General features: G+C 48.5%; 7 protein-coding genes across 7 annotated transcripts; 4 read left to right on the top strand and 3 right to left on the bottom strand.

Annotated features, from left to right (window-relative positions):
* Nucleotides 1-165: 165 nt before the first annotated feature.
* JR316_0007293 (uncharacterized protein) lies at nt 166-560 on the top strand (the record flags this gene model as incomplete). Its single annotated transcript, XM_047893036.1, has 2 exons — nt 166-305; nt 404-560. 2 exons carry the CDS (start codon nt 166-168, stop codon nt 558-560), a joined length of 297 nt encoding a protein of 98 aa, XP_047748318.1.
* Nucleotides 561-3,197: 2,637 nt separating this feature from the next.
* JR316_0007292 (Coiled-coil domain-containing protein 25) lies at nt 3,198-4,355 on the bottom strand (the record flags this gene model as incomplete). The annotated part of the gene is made up of 5 exons (XM_047893035.1): nt 3,198-3,341; nt 3,531-3,670; nt 4,004-4,171; nt 4,234-4,281; nt 4,331-4,355. The coding sequence occupies 5 exons, from the start codon at nt 4,353-4,355 to the stop codon at nt 3,198-3,200; spliced, it is 525 nt and encodes a 174-aa protein (XP_047748317.1).
* A 279-nt stretch (nt 4,356-4,634) lies between these two features.
* JR316_0007291 (RNA-binding protein 25) lies at nt 4,635-7,037 on the top strand (the record flags this gene model as incomplete). The annotated part of the gene is made up of 8 exons (XM_047893034.1): nt 4,635-4,829; nt 4,889-5,059; nt 5,173-5,238; nt 5,305-5,850; nt 5,912-6,081; nt 6,144-6,630; nt 6,688-6,837; nt 6,924-7,037. The coding sequence occupies 8 exons, from the start codon at nt 4,635-4,637 to the stop codon at nt 7,035-7,037; spliced, it is 1,899 nt and encodes a 632-aa protein (XP_047748316.1).
* A 1,715-nt stretch (nt 7,038-8,752) lies between these two features.
* JR316_0007290 (Trehalase) lies at nt 8,753-12,094 on the top strand (the record flags this gene model as incomplete). Its single annotated transcript, XM_047893033.1, has 14 exons — nt 8,753-8,986; nt 9,053-9,112; nt 9,232-9,553; nt 9,610-9,765; nt 9,822-9,856; nt 9,923-9,991; nt 10,056-10,182; nt 10,320-10,520; nt 10,593-10,717; nt 10,789-10,997; nt 11,058-11,378; nt 11,495-11,585; nt 11,650-11,715; nt 11,864-12,094. 14 exons carry the CDS (start codon nt 8,753-8,755, stop codon nt 12,092-12,094), a joined length of 2,247 nt encoding a protein of 748 aa, XP_047748315.1.
* A 1,306-nt stretch (nt 12,095-13,400) lies between these two features.
* On the top strand, nt 13,401-15,673 carry JR316_0007289 (Lipase 4; the record flags this gene model as incomplete). The annotated part of the gene is made up of 11 exons (XM_047893032.1): nt 13,401-13,570; nt 13,633-13,823; nt 13,877-13,941; nt 14,018-14,163; nt 14,222-14,295; nt 14,345-14,414; nt 14,476-14,743; nt 14,800-14,957; nt 15,020-15,270; nt 15,334-15,371; nt 15,431-15,673. The coding sequence occupies 11 exons, from the start codon at nt 13,401-13,403 to the stop codon at nt 15,671-15,673; spliced, it is 1,674 nt and encodes a 557-aa protein (XP_047748314.1).
* Nucleotides 15,674-15,965: 292 nt separating this feature from the next.
* JR316_0007288 (uncharacterized protein) lies at nt 15,966-17,326 on the bottom strand (the record flags this gene model as incomplete). Its single annotated transcript, XM_047893031.1, has 3 exons — nt 15,966-16,746; nt 16,800-16,960; nt 17,018-17,326. 3 exons carry the CDS (start codon nt 17,324-17,326, stop codon nt 15,966-15,968), a joined length of 1,251 nt encoding a protein of 416 aa, XP_047748313.1.
* Nucleotides 17,327-18,322: 996 nt separating this feature from the next.
* On the bottom strand, nt 18,323-18,903 carry JR316_0007287 (uncharacterized protein; the record flags this gene model as incomplete). Its single annotated transcript, XM_047893030.1, has 3 exons — nt 18,323-18,376; nt 18,452-18,691; nt 18,769-18,903. 3 exons carry the CDS (start codon nt 18,901-18,903, stop codon nt 18,323-18,325), a joined length of 429 nt encoding a protein of 142 aa, XP_047748312.1.
* Between the last annotated feature and the right edge of the window lie 858 nt (nt 18,904-19,761).

Raw genomic sequence — 19,761 nt, 5'->3', positions numbered from 1 at the left:
TCGTTGAAGCAACGGTAAAACCGGACGAGTCAGCAAGTTTTAGCGGCATCCTAGGAGGCTCATGGTAGTCTGCTGAGCTAAACTAAAAAGGCGGGAGTCTGTGCATGATATATAACGTGCACGAGCTTCGCCCGAAGTTCCTCAATCACCTGTACTCAATTTACAATGCAATTCCTCGCTACCTTTTCTCTCTTTTCAATGGCATTCGTCAGCGCCGTCGTGGCATCTGACGAGGCTGCGTTCGTAGGCAGCTGCTCTAACGCCGCTCTCATGGGTGACAAAAACCAAAACTACGCGAAAGAAGGGTGCGTACTACAAAACCCAAAACCCAAAAAAAACATATACTAATAAGGCCGTGCGAGCGATATGTATTGATATAATGTTAATGCTTGTAACTTTGCAGATGCGTCAGCAGCAAATCGAAAGGCTGGATGAGCTCGCACAACTGCGTCAACAAGGGCGGGAAGGCGTATCTCTGTGTCCAGGGCGATACCACGACGTGTATCTCCGGATCAACTCTCAAGCAAGTTGGTCTCGAGAACGGGGAATGTTTCAATTAAACGCTCGCGGATGGATTGAAATTCGAATGAAATTGTTGTATTCTGAGCCAGTGGAGAGGAGAACTTTGGATTGGCATGATATATTGACATGAATGTCTACTAGTTACTACCTGCGATAAATTGATACACACCTGTCTCTTTTTCATACCTTCCTGACCAATTCTGACGCTGCCCGCTCAATGGATGAATTACTTCTCAACCTCGAGTCATTTAAGCGCCGGGGGTGTCAGATAGCATTTAACTATTCGCTTCTAAAGTTCAAGTTCAGCGACCGACGACAGGGTACACTGAATCTAAAAGTGCTTCTTCCGCTCTTATTTGATCAACTAGAGAACGGGTGAGTAGGGAGACATCTTACACAGCCGGTATATAATCTGCTTTAATTGATTACCACCTCCCAGCCACCCCACTGCACTTAACTCCGACTCTTGATGCATCTCTTCTCAACACTCTCGCTCGTCGCGGCATTCCTCAACGTCGTCTTAGCCACAACCTCCATCCCCTCCGTCAACTGCGCCAACAACGGCACCCTTGCTACCAACAACAAAACACACATGAAACAAGGGTATAAAAGCCTTTTACCAATACCATTTAATACAACCTCGAGCACAAACTAATTAATTACCCTTCACTTTCATAATTATACCTTACAGCTGTGTCCACAACCGATCCATCGGCCGGTACAGCTCGCATAATTGCGCTAACAGGGGAGGAAAGGCGTATTTGTGCGGTGAGATTTGTGTGAGCGGTCGCGCGCTCGTCAGGGGCAACTTTGAGAATGGGGAGTGTTTCAAGTGATTTTGTTTTGTGGGTTTGTGGATTTTGTCGTTGGTGGTGCGTGGTGGTGGTGGTGGTAACGGGAAAAAATTATAAAAGGAAATAACCAGCACCTACAAAGTTGAAAAAGACCGAGTCATTATGCATTATGCCCCAAATCCCAATGTAACACAGCTATTTGAACTTCTTACCTCACAATTACATACAAACCCGTCCTAACCACAGCTTTCAGCACAAGCCTCACAAGCGCCCGCAGTCGGGTCGGCGGCAATTATTCAATACTGCTTCCGCCACCCACACATATCCATCCATACTATACCCATAAGTACCCCGAGAGAGACGCGCAGCGCTTGCGCCTGCGCCTGCGGCGCATGAACCATGATCACCGCAGTCAAACCCCGCTCAGGCTCAGGCTCACATCGACATCAACAATCCCCGCTTCACGATTCGCGAATCGCGAATATGACAGTCTGAGGCTCTGAGCGCGAAAGCGACGTGAAGCGGAAGGCGGTGCACCCAAGTATAACTCACGATGCACGATGCACGATTCATGAATTATGAAGCATGCCGTTTACGTATACCCAGTATCACTCAGTACTATATATTTAATATCAGCGCACACTGCACTGAGTGAGGGTCGTCGTCGTTGTACGCCCGATTCAAGCGAAAGCAAACGAGACAGACGAAGTCTGACCAAGTCTTGAGCTTGTATATCGCTATCGCTGTCACATTCTCCCTTTCCCTTGCCATTTGTTGGTACATATAGTCCCGAGGATACGCAGTATGGTCAAATCGCGTGGAAGCAGCAGCAACAGCATCACCAGCACCAGCAGCACCAGCACCAGCAGCAGCAGCACTCTACCCACTTCACCCTCTCCATCCACTCCATCCAGCTCAACAAGTTCAACACACAAAACCTCCAATCCCAACCCAACAAGCACCATTCCCAACCCAACTAGCCCAGCCCCAACCTCCAACCCCAACCCCAACCCAACCTCAAGACCATCATTCGTAAAACAATACATCCACGCGATGTTACACACCCCACGTACGTAGCCTGCCTTTCCTTTTCTTTGCCTTTCCTTTGCTTTTCTTTGCCTTGCGCCTTTCCTTGCAGTGCAGTGCAGTGCCTTGCTGTGTCGCTGACATACATCCACATCCAGCATCAACATCGACATCAACATCGACATCGAAATCTACAACCCGAACCCCCATAAAGCCCACATGTACAAAACCCACCCGAACACGAACACGAACACGAACAACCGTCAAGGTCGATGATACTGATAAACAAGGACATGGCGCTTCTCGAGGACCGAGAGCAATAAGTCTGCGCAAGATGAAGTTCAGAAATGGATGGGCGGATCCGGGTCCGGGTCCGGATGCATGTCTGCAAGTGTCGTCGTGATTTCCTCAGTCATGGCACGGCTCGTATCCTGGTCCTGCTCCTGCGCTGCGAATAGAAGAGAACTATGACCAAGGAGAAGACAAGGACCAAGGAGAAGACAAGAACAAGGACAAGAGGATACCTCCTCAGCTCCCCACACACAAATGGTAATGTTGATACACCTTGACATTGATATTGAGATATTGATAGTGTTGACATCCCGAATTCAACAGATAGATTCGTCCTCGTCCTAATAAGATCAATAATCCTCCACTTCTCAGTTTTGCACTTTGCACTTTGCAGTATTTGTACCGCACGAAATCGTGTGTAAGCTGTACCACGATAAAACGCGTACCTGTACCACTGCACTGCACCCCGCCTCTCCTCTCCTCCTCTCCTCTCCTTCCCTCCAATCCGATCCAACGCAACGCAATGCAGCCAGCCGCAGCACGGAAGAAAATGGAAACAAACCATCACATAAAATCCTCCTCAAGCTCTCTCCCCGTCTTCCTTGGCCCCGTCTCGTACTCGTCTTCTTCGACGTTGAAAAGCGAGTCGTATGACCTTGCTTGTTTTTCTGCTTCGCGCGCTTTGGCGAGCTCTGCGTCTTGCTTTTTCTATGTGTATTTTTGTGTATATGTATCGTTAGTTTTGTGTGATTGCGTTGTGTGTGAAGTGTTAAATGTAGAATGTGATATATGGGGTGCAGAATATGTGGTATGTAGTATGTGGGTGGGTAGGGGGTGGAAGAGTAGGATAGAATAGAATAGAATGGATTAATCGGCGCGAATGTGAACGCAACGCACCTTTTCAGCTGCGGCTGCGCGCTTTATCGCGTTTTCCTTTTTGATGCGGTCGATGCGCTCCTGTTCGTGGTCGACTTGCCGCTCGGTTTTGGTCTTGTTCAGGCGGTTGACGATGGCGTTTTCGCGCGTTGCGACGTGTACTGGGATGCGTCTTTAGGATTTGATCGTGATAGTTTGCTTTGGGGTATTACCTCGTTTAACCTGGATTCGACGGTGTTAGATGTAGATTAGTGTGTAGAGAGGATTGACGTGCTTTTTTGTCGTTGTGGAATGAGACTTGGCCGACGGCCATGTCGCCTGTTTTCTACATGTCCTGCTTGAATGCGCATAGATGATTTCAAATGACGAGAAAAAGAACCTTGAGGTTATCCGCCGGTGTGAAAATGACAGTGATATTATCCTTCTTATTTCCTATCCCATCCCAAAGGGGTCATCAAAACATTCACATTGTTCTTTACTGAGCACACACACACCTTCGATGGAGTTTGCTTTTACGAGCTGGGCGCAATCGGTGAGGAGATCCTGGGGGATGGTGTCCCAAGTCATGCCCTCGGACATGCGGATGTAGACGTGGGCGGAGGAGAGCTTGTCGACGTGGAACCAGATGTCCTGGGGCCACGCGTACTTGATGAGCTCCTCGTCTGCGAGACGGATGTGCTTAAGTGGTGTGGATGGATGGTAGGATTACGCTAGCGCCCCTCACTTTCCACCTTGTCCTTGCCCATGTAGATGAGCGCTGGTGGGTTGACGGCTGAAATAAGGCTGAGTTTGTTGTGGAAACTGGGTAGGGGATGGTATACCTGTAGATTTGAAGAAGAGAACCATGGTATGTGCTGCACTGAGAGACGAAGGAAAGAAAGCCAATTACGAGTCCCAGCCAATTAGAGGGTCACATGATGTTGTTTATATAATCATTCTCAGCAAGCTCGCCCCAAGGAACTTTGGAAGGTTGTCGATCTGTGACTAGCTTGCATACCACTCTCTTGCCTCCTTCATCTTTTCACTCCCAGAGAGGATACAACACAGGTAGGCTTGTCAGCTAACATGTCTTTCCCTTTACTTACATAGCCAAAGCGATCTTTTACATTGACTAGTAGTAATACAATGCAACCTAATCGGTTGGGACTTGGTCTGCGTCCACCTTTGCCGTCGTACGGCCAAGGCCCCTCAATGTCGGCTCTCGCACAGCAGCACCAAATGCAGTTCATGCAGCCCCCGCCTATCCAGAAACAGACAACCCTCTTCGTCGGCTCCATATCGGGTGGCATCACAGATGCCTTTCTCAACCAGCTACTGACCGTGCGTTTCTTCTCTTCTTCCCCCTCATCTGGCCCCACTCATCCTCACCCTCACTCCAGGCATGCGGTCCTATCAAGTCTTTCAAGCGCCTCATCACCCCTGCAAACAAGCCACAAGGCTTCGGCTTCGCCGAGTTCGAAGACCCCGCCGGCGCACTCCGCGCCATCGCACTGCTCAACAACGTCGAGCTCCCCGCGCTCGAAGACGGCTGTGCGAACAAAAAGCTCCTCGTGCGTCTCATCTCCCTTCATGCTCAAATTTAACTTGCGCGCCTACGTCATATTTCTTTTTTTTTTCTTTTTACTTTCCCCACTTCCCTTTCCCACTTTTTGCATATGTATAGGTTAAAGCAGATGAAAAAACTCGTGCGTTTCTCGACGCGTTCAGTTCGCAGCAGATGAACACAGATGCAAGTCCATTCATTCGTACAACATCCACACACACAAACTAACTAACTAACCAACCAACCAAACAGGCCGAAGAAGCCCTCAAAAAAGAAGCCAAAGCCAAAATCGACGAATACGTCGCAGACATCAACCGCATCTCACAAGACGCCGCCAACAACGGCCTAATCGACAAAGAAAAATACATCATCCCACCACACCTGCACGATCTGCAAGAAGCCGATCTGCCAGAGACGCAGCGCGGGCTGGTTATCTCGGAGATCGCGCAGTTCCGCGAGCGCGCGGCGAAGAGGGAGAGGGAGAAGATGCGGGATGTGAGGGAGAGTATACCGAATATGGCTGCGTTGGCGGGGGCGCCGAGTGGGCCTAAGGTCCGTGAGTGGGGGAAGCCGCAGGGACAGGGACAGGGACAGGATGCGGCTGCGCCGAAGCAGCAGGGGTTTGGGAAGGGTGCGCAGGGGTACAGTAAGCCTGTTGGGTTCGTCAAAGCGGAGGATGGGAAAGCTGGCAAAGATCATTTGTCATATGACGATGAGAGACCTAAGAAGACGGACGAGGAGCTCGAGGCGGATAGAAAGGAGCAGCGCAGGCAGGAGGAAGAATTGTCCTATAAAGATGTGTGTATGCTGTTGTTTTTGTCCACTTTTGTGCTGTTTTGGCTGATGTGATGGTGCGCAGCGTGAACGGCGGTATGAGCCTAGAGAACGAGCGCGCATTTCGGCGCTGGAACGTGCGATTGCGCGTGAGCGTGCGCAGGCTGAGGCGGAGAGACGTAATAGAATCGAGATGAGAGCCAGTCTAGACGCATGGGACGACGACGAGAGCGACGAGATGTTCTACAACGACCGGTACGTCCTCTTTCTCCCTCTCAAAGCCAGACATTCTTTATCTTACCGTTATGATTTTGTAGAGTACGATGGCGGCACACGCGCCAGCGCCGTCTCGAAGCCGAAGAAGCCGCCGACGAAAAGTCGCGCCGGTTCGAAGAACAAGAAGCCGAGAACCTCCGGCGCGAATCGGAAGACTTCCTCGCAAGGCAGATGGACGAGATGCAGGCGCTGGCGGAGGAGCAGCGGAAGGCGGGGCTGCTCTTGGACGACGGCGCGCCTGTGCGGCTGAACGTGTCGATCGCTGGCGGCGGTAAGGAGAAGGATAAAGCTAAAGCTGGAGAGCAGCCGGCGAAGGAGAAGGCCAAGGCTGCGACGGTGTTTGCGCAGGATGAGGAGGAGGATGAGGATGGGGTGAAGAAGCGCCGTGCGCCGCTTGTGAAGCTTGATTTTAGTGTGGCGGAGTCGAGTGAGCAGACGAGGGAGAGGCTTGAGAGGATACGACAGTCTGTGCCGCATGATAAGGAGAGTTTGTTTAAAGCTAAAGTTCGGTGGGATGGGCTTACGGATGTATGTCAAACTTTTTTTTCTTGCTTCTGTTTTGTTGGCTTATACTTTGTTTTACAGCTGGTGATTGATAGAAAGTTGGAGCCTTTGGTGAAGCGTCTGATGGTGAAATATCTTGGCGAGATGGAAGAGGAAGATCTCATCATGTTCGTCCTCGAACATCTAAAAGACCACAAATCTCCACAAAAACTCGTCGAGGGCCTCGAGCCGGTGCGTCTCTTCTCAAGTTTTTTTTTCTTTTTTTTTTGATAAATTATAATCCTAATTACCCCCTTTTTTTCTATGATATAATATAGGTTTTGGAAGAAGAGGCTGTTGAACTTGTTGTGCAAGTGTGGCGGCAGATCATCTTTGAGAGTATGTCGTATAACGAAGGCCTGTTAACCGACAAAATGCTCGTCGACCCTTGAATAAACAAAGCAGATCATATCATATCATATCAGACCAGATCAGATCAGACAAGACACCTGCGGGCGAGGGGTGTGTGGGTTGTGTGTGGAGAGAGCAGAGAGAAGACACACACACACACAGAGAGAGAGAGAGAGAGAGAGGAGGGTTTGTTAGGCACGGCATGGCACGGTGTATTGTTTTTTCAGTTAATTCTTTCTTGGGGGACGGGCGTATGGAAGTCGGGAACGCAGGTGCGTTGTGTGGTATGTTCTGCTGAGAATGGGATTATGATTATCACTGTTCACGTTCACTGTCTGTCACTTTTTGTCGGCGGGGGTTGTCGGGGTCGGGTCGGGTTTTTTTAACGTTTTTTAGTGTTCGTTATTGGTTTGTTGTTTGGTCTGGCTGTCGCGCGTTTTTCGATTTAGTTGCGGTGTGTGACAGCCATGAACCATGAGAAGTGGGGGAAAGAGGAGATGTAGATGTGTGACGTGAGTTCAACCTTTCGATTCACCTCACAAGATGTAAATGATATTGCTCTTTTTTTTCTCTCTTTGTTATACGTGATCGTGATCGTTATTCGAGTGGGATTGGAAAGCGGTTTTGCTTGGGCCGCTTTGTGAAAAAAGAAAAGAAAAAAAATATTTTGCTCTTTCGTTGAGTCCACCTCTATGCTCACTTGGATAAAGAACACGTTGATTGACCATCGCAGGGGCGGCGAGAGGCCTATTTTGTGTTCAATGAGGCCCTGGGATTCGCAGTTGAACCGTTGTAACGTTTGTTGAGTTGTTGAGCAAAAGTGGAGATTCAGCTGGTAGTCAGGTCAGTTCTAAGCTTTGAGCTCGAACATGAGAGAAAAAAGTGATTGTATAGGGTTGTTACCATTTACTATTAACTATTTAGCCACCACAGCTCCATTAGGTTTTTCGTTGATAAAAACAATTTTGTTGTACTATATACGTATTCGCGGTGCGATGAGGATGGTTTTACATTGGAGTAAACATGTAGAGTTATTTCCAGAGGCATGTGGGGCATTTCGCAACCCTGAGTTTTTGCCTGTGCCCAGAACCTGAGCTCAGGCTTTGGATGACGTATGTATGCTTTTGGGTTTGGGATGCCTAGCGCCAAACAAGGCAGACTCACCGGCAAACAAGGATCTTCTCTGTCCAGTGTCGCGTCTGTCTGCCACCAGAGCCTCGACGAAATGGAACCTGGTACACATCTACGACCTTTATCCCATCGTGCTGTATGCACATAGGCGCCCTTAACTGCTATGCACTGCGTCGCTGCTGGACCTCGAAATGACTTCAGCGCATGGATCCGATGGGAGGGGAGAGAGTCACAGCTAAGATGGGAGTCTATTTCCGTTGGATCAATGATCACCTGGTGCACGCTTCTAAATCTCGCGCTCCATCCCCACAATTACAATTTTGCCGACTGCCCTCTGATGGAATGGGATTGGGCTACCATGGCCGATGTCATAACTCTTCATTCGCGCGTTTTGTCTTTTTGATCGCAACTGTGCACTTGTGCTTTATGTATTGGCTCGCCTCTCGCACCTATATAAAGGCGGCGCCCTCATAAAGTGTGAACGCACGGCGATAGGCATCAAGCGCGTCCCACCCTCAGTCGGATCTCAAACGGCTCGTCCCGTATAAAAGCAGCCCACACTGTGTCTGTGCTCCGAAGAGGACCTCGCATCCATCTCTGACTGCACACACGAAAACGCGTCAACATGTTGACCGCATCTGCCGCGCTCACGCTGCTCTTCCACGGCGTCGCACGAGCACAGTCGTCCGTGAGCTCCGCGACGGCTCCTGGAGGCGTCGTGAGCACCGCGGTGCCTACTATCACGCTCTCCACCGCGGTACCCAGCCCAACTGCGCCCCTCAGCTCCCCGCTCCCATCCCAGGTGGCCTTGCCCCCCAAGCAAGCTTGGTGCCCTTCTGATATCTTCTGTGCTGGGCCGGTGCGTATTTTCGACTTTTGATGATGATGATATGATGATGTATATCTGGCGCTGACATCTAATCAGTTGCTGCAAACGGTCAATGTCGCCCACTTATTCCCTGATGACAAGACTTTTGTCGACAAAGTAAGCACCCCCCACTCCCCACTCCCCTCCCCTCCCCCCACACGCACCGCATGACGATGCACATTCCATTCCATATTCGTGTTGACTAAATATAACCCCCGACAATTTTTCTTATACAGCCCACGAGCAAAGACGCCCAGGCGGTGCTTGCCGACTTTGAAAATATCGCGAATGGGACTACGTTCCAGCAGATTGTCGACTTTGTCGATGCGGACTTTACGGGCGAGGGGCTCGAGCTCGAGGCGCTCGCGCTGCCGGGCTTCACCCCGGACCCGCCGTTCCTCGCCAACGTCACCGCGTCGCTCCCCAAGGCGTTCGCGCAGACCGTGCATGGATTCTGGACGCAGCTCGTGCGCGGCACGAACGAGTCGACGCTCTGTGGGTCGAGTGGGAAGTGCGAGAGCACGTTGATCCCGCTCAACCATACGTTTGTGGTTCCTGGTATGTGGGCGTTTGATGCACCGGGTGTTGCTGTGCTGATTGGTTGGTCGGTTCAGGTGGTCGGTTCAGGGAGATTTATTACTGGGATAGTTTCTGGATTGTTGAGGGATTGATCGAGTCGCAGCTGTTCAGCATCGTCAATGATACCCTGCAAAACTTTATGGACCAGCTTGATACCTTCGGCTTCATCCCGAATGGAGGACGCATCTATTGTAAGTTATCGTACCAGTTGCTTTTGCCCGGTCGATGATATAGATTGCATCACTAGACCTGAACAGATCGCAGCCTCCTCTGTTCATCCAGGTAGGGGTATTCATAACTCTACCCCAACTGGCAGTGGCTAAAAAAGAAAACCTACTTTAAAATTAGATGTTGGCGCGTTATGTCCAAACCAGCGGAGACAGAAATATCCTGAAGCGTGCACTTCCTTTGGCAGAGGTAAGTGTGTGCGAAAAATATGTGCCTGTTTAGTTGACTGACGCGAACCCCTCACCCCCTGCAGAAAGAGTTGAAATGGTGGAGCGACAACCGCTCGCTCCAAATCACTAGCCCATTCACAAATCAGACTCACACGGTCTACCACTACGCTGTGAACAACAGTGCTCCGCGTCCTGAATCTTATCTGACGGGTGCGTGAAATTCTGCCTTGCTTTTCTTTTTTTTTCCAAATCGCTGATTGACAAGATAATAATCTCTTCATCTTTCCCCCCTTTTTCCATTCGATAATTTAATGCCTTTTTTTTCTAAAATAATCTGGCCGATCCAGATTACACGACTGCCAATGACCCAAGTGTCACCCCTGCCCTCAACGACACGGAAAAGGCCGCGCTGTACGCCGAACTTGCGAGTGGTGCGGAGACTGGATGGGATTATACCATGCGATGGTATTCCACGCCCAACGCCACGAACGGCCTGAGGAGCTTGAACGTCAGGAATACAATTGGAGTCGACTTGAACAGTATCCTCTGTGAGTGTTTTCAATCTCTGCTCTGCAACATTCGGCGTGGATTCCCGTGGTGGCTGATGTGTTGTTGAATAGATAGGAACCATGTACTTCTTGCTGGCTTGTATGGATCTTCTAACCAGACAGCGGCTAGCAGGCATACCGCCGCAGCTGCGTCTTTGAAGACAGCAATCCTCGATCTCTTCTGGGACTCTGACAAGGTGCGCAGCGCATGCATACATTCTGCCCCTGAACCCATCATATGTATTGACTGTGTTCGACTCTTGCACAGGTCGCCTTCTATGATTTCATTCGAAACACCAATAGCAGGAGCACTGTGTTCAGCGCCGCTGCGTTCTATCCGTTCTGGGCTGGCATTGTTCCACCGGAAGTCGCGAAGAGCGAGCAGACTGCGTTTTCGGTGTTTTCGTCGGTCAATATGGTTCTGAATCGGTATAATGGAACGTTCCCGACGACATTTGTTGACACCGGACTCCAATGGTCAGTGAAGGGTTGATGGCTAGGTTAACGGATGAGGCCGAGGGCTGACAATAATTTTAGGGATGCACCCAACGCATGGCCGCCACACCAATACATCATCATCCAAGCACTCCGCTCGATACCCGCGAACGTGTCAAAGGGAGCTCTGCCCACACCGTCATCCGGCCAGTCGACGTTCGACTTGATCCCAGCTGGCCAGCTCGGGCTCGACGAGGCGCAGCTCCCTGGCCAGCCTGTCCACGGTGGAACGACGATCGTGAATTCTACGACGACGGGTCCTTCTGCGGATTTGAATAAGGGCAATGGGACGGTCTTTAATGGTGGGAATGCGACGGATGGAGAGGGGTGGTCGCAGGCTCTCCAGAGGCAGTTGGCGAATAGGTACTTTGCGAGTACGCTTTGTAGTTGGTGAGTGGGTCTTTTTTTTTTTTTTTTTTTTTGGTTTGGGTGGCTGGGTGGTTGGGATAGTTGTTGATTGATATTGGTTGATGTGATAGGCATGCGACGGGAGGAGAAATCCCTGGGATTCTTCCTAGGCTGTCTGACCAGGAGCTCAATGTGACTTTGAGCATCGGTAATACGGGCAATGTAAGTCTGGTCGAGGGCTTTCTGGGTTGGAACTTTTACTGACGAGTCATAATGCGAAAATCAGATGTTTGAAAAGTTTTCCAATGTGGACATTGACTCTGCCGGACGCGGTGGAGAGTATACTGTTCAGGTAAGAGGAACCTTGCATGATGTACTTTTGATCATCGTTCATCTGTCTTTCATTTTTTGTCCTCATGAATGTCATGAATGGACTGGACGAACGTGATTTAAAAAATTCAACGAATGGCACTGACGTTTTCTTTTTCTTTCTGGTTTAGGCTGGGTTCGGATGGACGAATGGAGTGCTGCTTTGGGTGGCGAGCAATTATGGAGGTGTGATTGAGGCGCCTCAGTGCCCTAACTTGTTGGATTCGCCCGAGGCCCATGGCACCTTGCCCGGCGGCGGCTCGAATGGAAAATCGGCAGCTGTGTCGCTGCGCGGTGCAAGCAAGGAGCTTGTAACTTTGTATCTCGTACTGGGCGCCATCGCTATGCGCATGTTGTTGTAACCTTATTTTTTTTTTTGACTTTCTGTAGCTGAACGTCCAAGTTGTTGGAAACTTGTATGTATGGATTTGCTGATGACGGACTCGACTCGGTGACGGACGAAATTGGATTCCGTCATGCCAACGGACGATGTTGTTGTGTTTTCTATGTTGCTATTTTGCATACCCAATCAAAAATTTTCAATTTATTGCAAATTTTACCCCAACTTTTTGCTTTTGTTTCATTAAGAGATCCGTGTCGCGGGCGTCAGTTTTGTGGGGAAGAAGACGCGGCGAAATGAGTTGAGCTGGTTTGAGGCTGTTTGAGGAGGGTCTGAAGCAAAGGATTCACATGCACCCGTGCCTTGGCGCGCCTAACATCGGTTTGGCGTTGTTATTGTGCCAGGCTTACGTTCCTCTCCTCTGCACCGTCACAAGACCTGCCTGTTAGACGATTATTTCTCCGCGATGCTCGACGATCCAATGGACTGGGCTTTGATTCCAAGGGTCATGCTGTGCCAACACACACATACGCGTCCTCCGCCAAGGCGCTGAAGGGCAAGCGTTTAGCTGCTTTTGCGTTCACCTCCGATGGTGTGCGCTGGCTGGGTGTGGGCCAATTGGAACTGCGGGGACCCTGGAGAAAGGAAGCAATTGGACGAGCTTTTTTACGCGTTTATGGTTGTCCTGCTGTTCTCTGGTTGGTTATGTCCGGGTGTCCGTGTCCGATGAATAGAGTTTTTTGTACTCGGAGCTGGCTTCACCACGCGCGCTTCCAACGCAAGTGACGCAAACTGGTCGTATGAATCGATGACTGCTGACTGGTATATGATCCGCTAAAGCGTCTCTTTTCAGTATTTTCGGGTTTACGGTCCCTGTGTCTGGCTTTAATGTAGCACAGGTGAGCCCTACTCGGGCTAATCTACTTTTTTATTTTATTTTGTCCTACTGCTTATTCATTTTTTTTCTCGACAGTCGCAGGTAGACAACAGTAGACAAGCGACGCAATATTGTCTTTGAAATAAATATATCGGGTAGTCGTTGGCGACGATATCGTGGTTTTGTTTATTACGCTGGGGCAATTTGGTTAATTTTTTTAAACGATCATACCTCTGTCCTGTGTCGACTTTCAGTCCTGCGCCGCGCCTATGAATTTGTCCGCGTGTTGTGTCCGACCCGTGATGAGGCGCCATTGAACGCCTCATTTAGAGATTCCCAGGTCCTTGTCGGGAGCACATCCTCCTCTCAGCCTCTAGTATAAAATGTGCCTTGCGAAACATTGGTAGTTTCCCCTTGAAGGTGTCTCTGTGCCAGTCCCTTCACGTCGACGATGGTCATGCTCCGCCACTTCCTGCTGAGCATCGTGCTTCACTCGGTTTACGTCTCCGCTGCTCCCACCGCGCTCGTTAGTCCATCAGTCACTCTCGGAAGCGCGACGTTCGTTGGAGAGACCTCTGGGACGGTACAGAGGTTCTTAGGCATCCCATTCGCCCAACCTCCGTAAATGTTTTCAATATTCCAATTAGACTCTTCCATTGACTGTTTTTTTTTTTGGTTCTAAGGGTCGGAAACCTTAGGTATCGCTTACCCCAGCCTATCACATACACGAATGGTTCCTACGACGCAAAGAAATACGGACCCTCATGTGGTCAACAATCTGTCGGATTGCCTCTCCTCTCCGGCCTGACAGCGGAAGCAGCGAACTATGTGATCAATTCAATTTTTGGTCAAATCTTCCCTGACGATGAAGATTGTGAGTCGTGCTGACACACCATCGAATCTTTGCCTTATGCTCAACATTTCCAGGCCTCACTGTCAACGTCGTGAAACCCGCTACTGCTACTCCTGGTTCCAAGCTCCCTGTCGTTGTGGTAAGTATCTTTTCGACATGTACTACAATTTATTGCTGACCCAGACATTTTAGTGGATATTTGGCGGTAAGCCAAGTCATCAACACCTCTACCGTATAATTTTGACCCTCCTGCGACAGGTGGTTTCGAACTCGGAAGTACTTCTATGTATGATGGAGCATTAATCGTCAAAAAGTCCCAAGATCTTGGACAACCTGTCATCTACGTCAGCATGAATTATAGGTGCTTATAACACTTTCTCTGTCATAAACACGTTCATGTTTTAATACCTTGCGATTAGGTTAACTGGGTTCGGCTTCCTTGCAAGTAAAGAGGTGAAAGAAGCTGGTGTCGGCAACCTTGGTCTTCAAGATCGTACGTTTGATTATGTTACTACCGATTTTTGTTAACGCAATGTATACAGAACGTGAGGCTCTGCGGTGGATCCAAAAGTATATCACTCAATTTGGCGGTGATCCCACCAAAGTGACCATGTAGGTTTGAATTCGTTATTCCTGTTATATCTCGCACGACTCATTTACGATATTTTTCCAGTTGGGGTGAATCCGCTGGCGCTATATCTGTTGCTCTGCAGATGGTGGCGAATGCTGGCAACACAGAGGGTCTTTTCAGAGGCGGGTTCATGCAATCAGGAGCCACCATTCCAGTTGGTGACATCACAAATGGCCAGAAGTATTACGATGCCGTGGTTAAAGAAACTGGTTGCACTGGCGCATCAGATACTCTCGATTGCTTGAGAACTATCCCATATGCTAAATTGAAGGCTGCCATCAACAAATCTCCTGGCATTTTTGCTTACCAGGTATGTGTGTCAGTGAAGATCAACGCTGGACATTTTGTTGAATTTATTTTCTCCAGTCTCTCAACCTTGCGTGGCTACCCCGCACAGACGGCGTTTTTTTGACGGACAATCCCCAGAATCTTGTTCAGCAGGGAAAGGTTGCAAAGATTCCTTACGTCACTGGCAATTGTGATGATGAAGGCACTCTTTTTTCCCTTGCCAACCTCAATGTCACGTCAGTCATTTTAACGACCCCCCAGAAACACCACTTCTGGAACTTACTCCTTTGTTGTACAGTACCGACGCCCAGTTTAAATCTTACCTCAAAAATACATTCTTGCCTGGCACGAGCAACGCACAGATTGACAAGATCGCAAAACTGTACCCCAATGATATAACTGCAGGATCTCCTTTTAATACTGGCATCTTTAACGCAGTGACGCCCCAGTTCAAGCGGCTGGCTGCATTCCAAGGAGATGGTGTATTCCAAGCGCCTCGTCGCTGGATGCTGCAGCATACTGCGAGCAAGCAAAATGTCTGGGTATTTGGTACGGCCTTCTTACCTCTATATTGTAAGACCAAAATGTGGCTGATCCTTTTTTTATCGATAGTGAGCAAGAGACTCAAAGGTATCCCTGGTCTCGGAGCTGTAAGTTTTTCGAAAATCAATGCCCACTATAACATCCTCCTGACCATAATGTGACACAGTTCCATTTCTCTGACATTCTCAACGTCTACGGTGGAGGCGACATGGCGGGTCATCTGATCCGTTTCGTCAACAAACTCGACCCCAACCCTGTTTTTGGCTACCAGTGGCCAAAATACACACTTGCAACTCGCAAAATTGCGACTTACGTCGATGGTCTGAACCCCATCGTAACAGACACAGACGACTACCGCGCTGAGGCGATGAGCTACCTCACTGAGGTCACTTTGGCCAATCCAGTTTGAGCTGGCATTCATGACGACATGAAAATCTTGATGTATTTACGATGTACTATAAATTTATGACGCTACGATTAAACAAGTTGTATTATATACACACGCAGTTTTCCAATTTCATTGTAAATCACTTGACAACGGCGAGGAGAGTGTTTTAAGAACAGTTTCAACGAGTTTATATTACATACAATTACAGCAAAAAGTACAGCAAAGCGACATGCAGTGAATGATTGAAGATATATACAGACAATTCTATAAAATAGATAACTTAATGAACAAGTAAAACGCGTACGGTATGCATTCAGAAATCTTGGAAATGATCCATCAATCCAGCAATGATATCATCTCTTGTCAGCGTGATGGACTCTAGCGCAGCGAGTGTACAGCCCAAAGTCATGGACTCGGACTCTCTGACGGTCTTTTTCAATATGAGCATCATGGCTTTCAGCCTTCCAAGGACATCAACGGAACTATGACGCATCGTCTGGTGCGCACAAGCAGCCTCCGTCCACATTGCTGACCAGGCCGAGAGACACTCGGCGTGTGAGGGGCATCCATGATCGATAAATGTCGGGGCGTCCATCGCAACGCACTCCCACAGACCGCAGAGTGAATAGTGGGCAGAAAAAAAGCACATGCGCTTCCGAACGTTCATATCAGGAGGAAAGATAAGGCGGTTGGGTGATGTTTGTTTATTGCTACTGGCTGAGGCCCTGTCCATCTCGATCAACTCCTTGTAGTACAACACGCCTTGCAGCTTTCGAAGCCCGCGAGTTTCGGCCACTTTGAGGAAAGGTTCGCGCTCCACGTCCGACCATAGAATACGAGGGATGAGGCGGTGACAAATCATGTCGAGAAGTTTCTGGTCATTACATAGGGCAGCGATATCGAGTGCGCGAGCACATGCTGATGCAGGAGAAGTGCGGAGGAATCCTGCGGGGTTCTGCGCAAGCATATAGAGTTTTTGAAGGGACCAAGATTCATATGAGGCGATGCAGTATTTGTTGGTCATTTCGGCTATGTTAAGTAACCGTTCGAGCGAAGGCTCGTCTGCCTCGTTGCAGGAAAATAGTTGGCTGGGTCTGAAGGTTACCGATGTTAGCAACTTCTTTTGAGCGACACAATATGCGCGTACATTGCATACAAGACCCATAATAAATCTTCAAATTGCTGGGCGGTATCCCAAAGCGGGATAGCTACTTCATCTGAGGTGCCCTCCCGAATACCAGGAATATTTGGAAGACTGAACATATCGCCAAATGCTGACGGCTCCCTGAGAAGGTAACACTTGTGGACCTGGAATAATTCCTAAATTCAGCAATATTTCCACAAAACTATGTTTAAAATAGTCACCTTGAACAGCGTGTTCTCTACGCGAAACACGCAGAATCCACCCTCTGATTCGTCCATGTAGTATTTGGCATTGCGAGTAAGGCCTCCCTCCGGGACCGATGGCAAATCGTCTTTGATGAGATCATAGATACTAATTTTCTGCCTGCGTTTAGCCTCTACATCTGTAACCGATGACGATGACGATGATGAAGCTCGGCTACTTGTGTCTTGCTTATTGACCTGTTTCAATATACGTTTTGATCCCTTCAGGATCAGCCTGGAAACAAAACGAAGCTTTTGAGTGGGGTTGAGGACGTAAAGGTGAACCATCGAGGTCAAAATGAACGAAAGGTGGATGTGACGAGGTCGAATAGCGCGTCAAGCAACGATGCCCTCGTCAGGTGCTGGCTTCTTGTATCCAGCGATGAAAGGTGATGAAAGAAAGTTGGGGTAACCTAAGGAGTGTAAGGATTCATTCAGGATGTGCGTATGTATGTGGGTGAAAGAACATGAAGCACACACGTGGATCTGGAGGCTGGTGTTGTGAGTGCTTGCGGCGTGGCCGATTAGGATTATATCGAGCGCCATCATGTATGTCTGATGGATAAACATGATCTTCCTTTGTAGATAGTCGATAATTAGGAGGATGTCATTGTTCTTTTCAACGGACTACTTGATTGTTTCTCCTCTTGCATGACTGGATTTTAACAAAGCATCAGCGCCTGTTTTCTGCGGCGTGCTATGTTCTGTTTGTTCTTTGATAAGCGCATGAAAGAAAAAAAAAAGAAATATTAACATTGCGCATATCTTAAAAAAAGACTGGTTGTACAATTATACGGAGGGAGATTCTCGGTGTGACGATTGGAATGAGAGACTGTGCTCAAGCTCAACCCAAGATTCACGGTCCATGAATTTCGGCTAACCGAAAATAGAATGGTTGTTTGGTTTGGCGTGATTTGCCAAGCAACGCGTGTAGCGTGACTTTTAATTTTGGGTATTCCGTTCGACCGTCACCATCACCTTGTGGCCCCCTCCATTGGCGTGGCCACTGCCTAAAATCTTACAGCTATCATAACGCTGTTTCCTCAAAAATTGCCAATGACTTTGCGACGCTCCAAATTACTTCCGCCAAGATCTTTGGCACGTACCAAAGTACAACAACAACGGCGAAAGGTCAACAAAGCCGAACTTTCATGACAGTGTCTCAGGAGTTCTTCTCTTCAAGTTTTCATCCTTCACAGATATTTTTTCTTATTTTAATGATGAAACACAAAAACATGTTTCGCACGTCAAACATTACTTCAACTGTCCAATCCACTCAAATTATCAGACGACATTGAGGGTTACGTTGTTGAACTCAAGAATGGGAGACGGGCCGGCCTATTGGTATCACAACGTGGATGAGTCAAATCGATGAGTTAAATGCCTGGTTTTCAAATGCTTTCAACCACTTACTCCAATCAAATGAAAGCGAGCCGTCGAAAGTTGAGCAATGCCAGAAGGAAATCCGCTCGGTACGGTAACAGTGAAGTTCTCGTACGGCTGCCCTGCTATCTCATGAATCGTAGGCTTGAAGTCACCATTGAACAAAATTGAGCCGAGCTGTGTATCTGGGGTAGGACATCCCGCCGGATGCGCAGCGCACGAGAGGAGTCCGATGACCAGACCAACCTCTGTCGAGCCTTCAATGCTGTTCTGCCAACCGGCAGTAGTGATACGGAAAATACCAAATGGTCACTATGGAACCAACAGATTATATGCGCCTCACTTACTGGGCGGATGAGCTGAACGGTAAAGTGCTTTCCGGGATGGATAGTTGTTCCTTCAGGGGGACCGCCGAGGAAGCTCCGCTGAGCGGCTGCTCCGACAATACAGGCGCATGCTACAAGTGAAGAAATGAACCTCATGATGAATAGTGCTTGGGAGATTGGCTTATTCTGAGGCATTCTCTGGAATTCGTGCCCTCAATTTATAGGTGCTACAACGTTATTGAATGAAATACGGCATCTCAGACGACAGACTCTTGTCACTGTCGCTGTATTGCATGTTAATAATCAAGATTGCTAGTAGTTGCCAGTACGTCTGCCAAAATCCATCTGAAATGGAGTACCACTAATTATAGTTACTTCAAAACCATAGGAGCGTACAGTGCCATATCTTTGCTCATTCCATTCAATGATACATCGTATAACGCATTCTCTAGTGCTTACACTTCGATCTCAGAAAATGCAGTTATATGCACCCTCAGAATGCTTTGAGACAATAATTCAAACATTTCGGAGTTCAGTTCGGGTTCAAGTCTACACCTCTGACTCGGCGCGCCTTGCTGCGTGCAGTGATGATTGTCAAGCTTCACGGTTTGGTTTCATTCCAAACGATCGTCATACTGTAGTGATAATTATCAATTCACGATAAAATTAACCAGGAACGCCGGAGAGCTCGTATTTATACTATATAGTGACGAAATTGACGGTTAGGAGGTCCATAAGCAAGTCATTTGGTTTCATATATGTAAGTGAGGAGGCGATGTATTTATACGACGTGCTGAGGATACTAATCTATTGATTATTCTGGAGAATCAACCAAGCATTTTTATTCAACTGATCGCGGAACTGGCACCGAGCAGTGATTCCTTTGGATTTACACGGCATTTAAAGTGATGTTGTTGAACTCGAGTATAGGCGCCGGTCCAGCCTAGCATCGGAGTGCTCCAGAAGGCGAACTCGAAAGTATTTTGATATTGATTACTACTCACCCCGATTAAA

Source organism: Psilocybe cubensis, chromosome 6 (genome assembly GCF_017499595.1).
Source record: "Psilocybe cubensis strain MGC-MH-2018 chromosome 6, whole genome shotgun sequence".
Taxonomy (NCBI): Eukaryota; Fungi; Basidiomycota; class Agaricomycetes; order Agaricales; family Agrocybaceae; genus Psilocybe; species Psilocybe cubensis.
The sequence above is the reverse complement of the archived record's forward strand: the minus strand, read 5'-3'. Positions and strand labels throughout refer to the sequence as shown.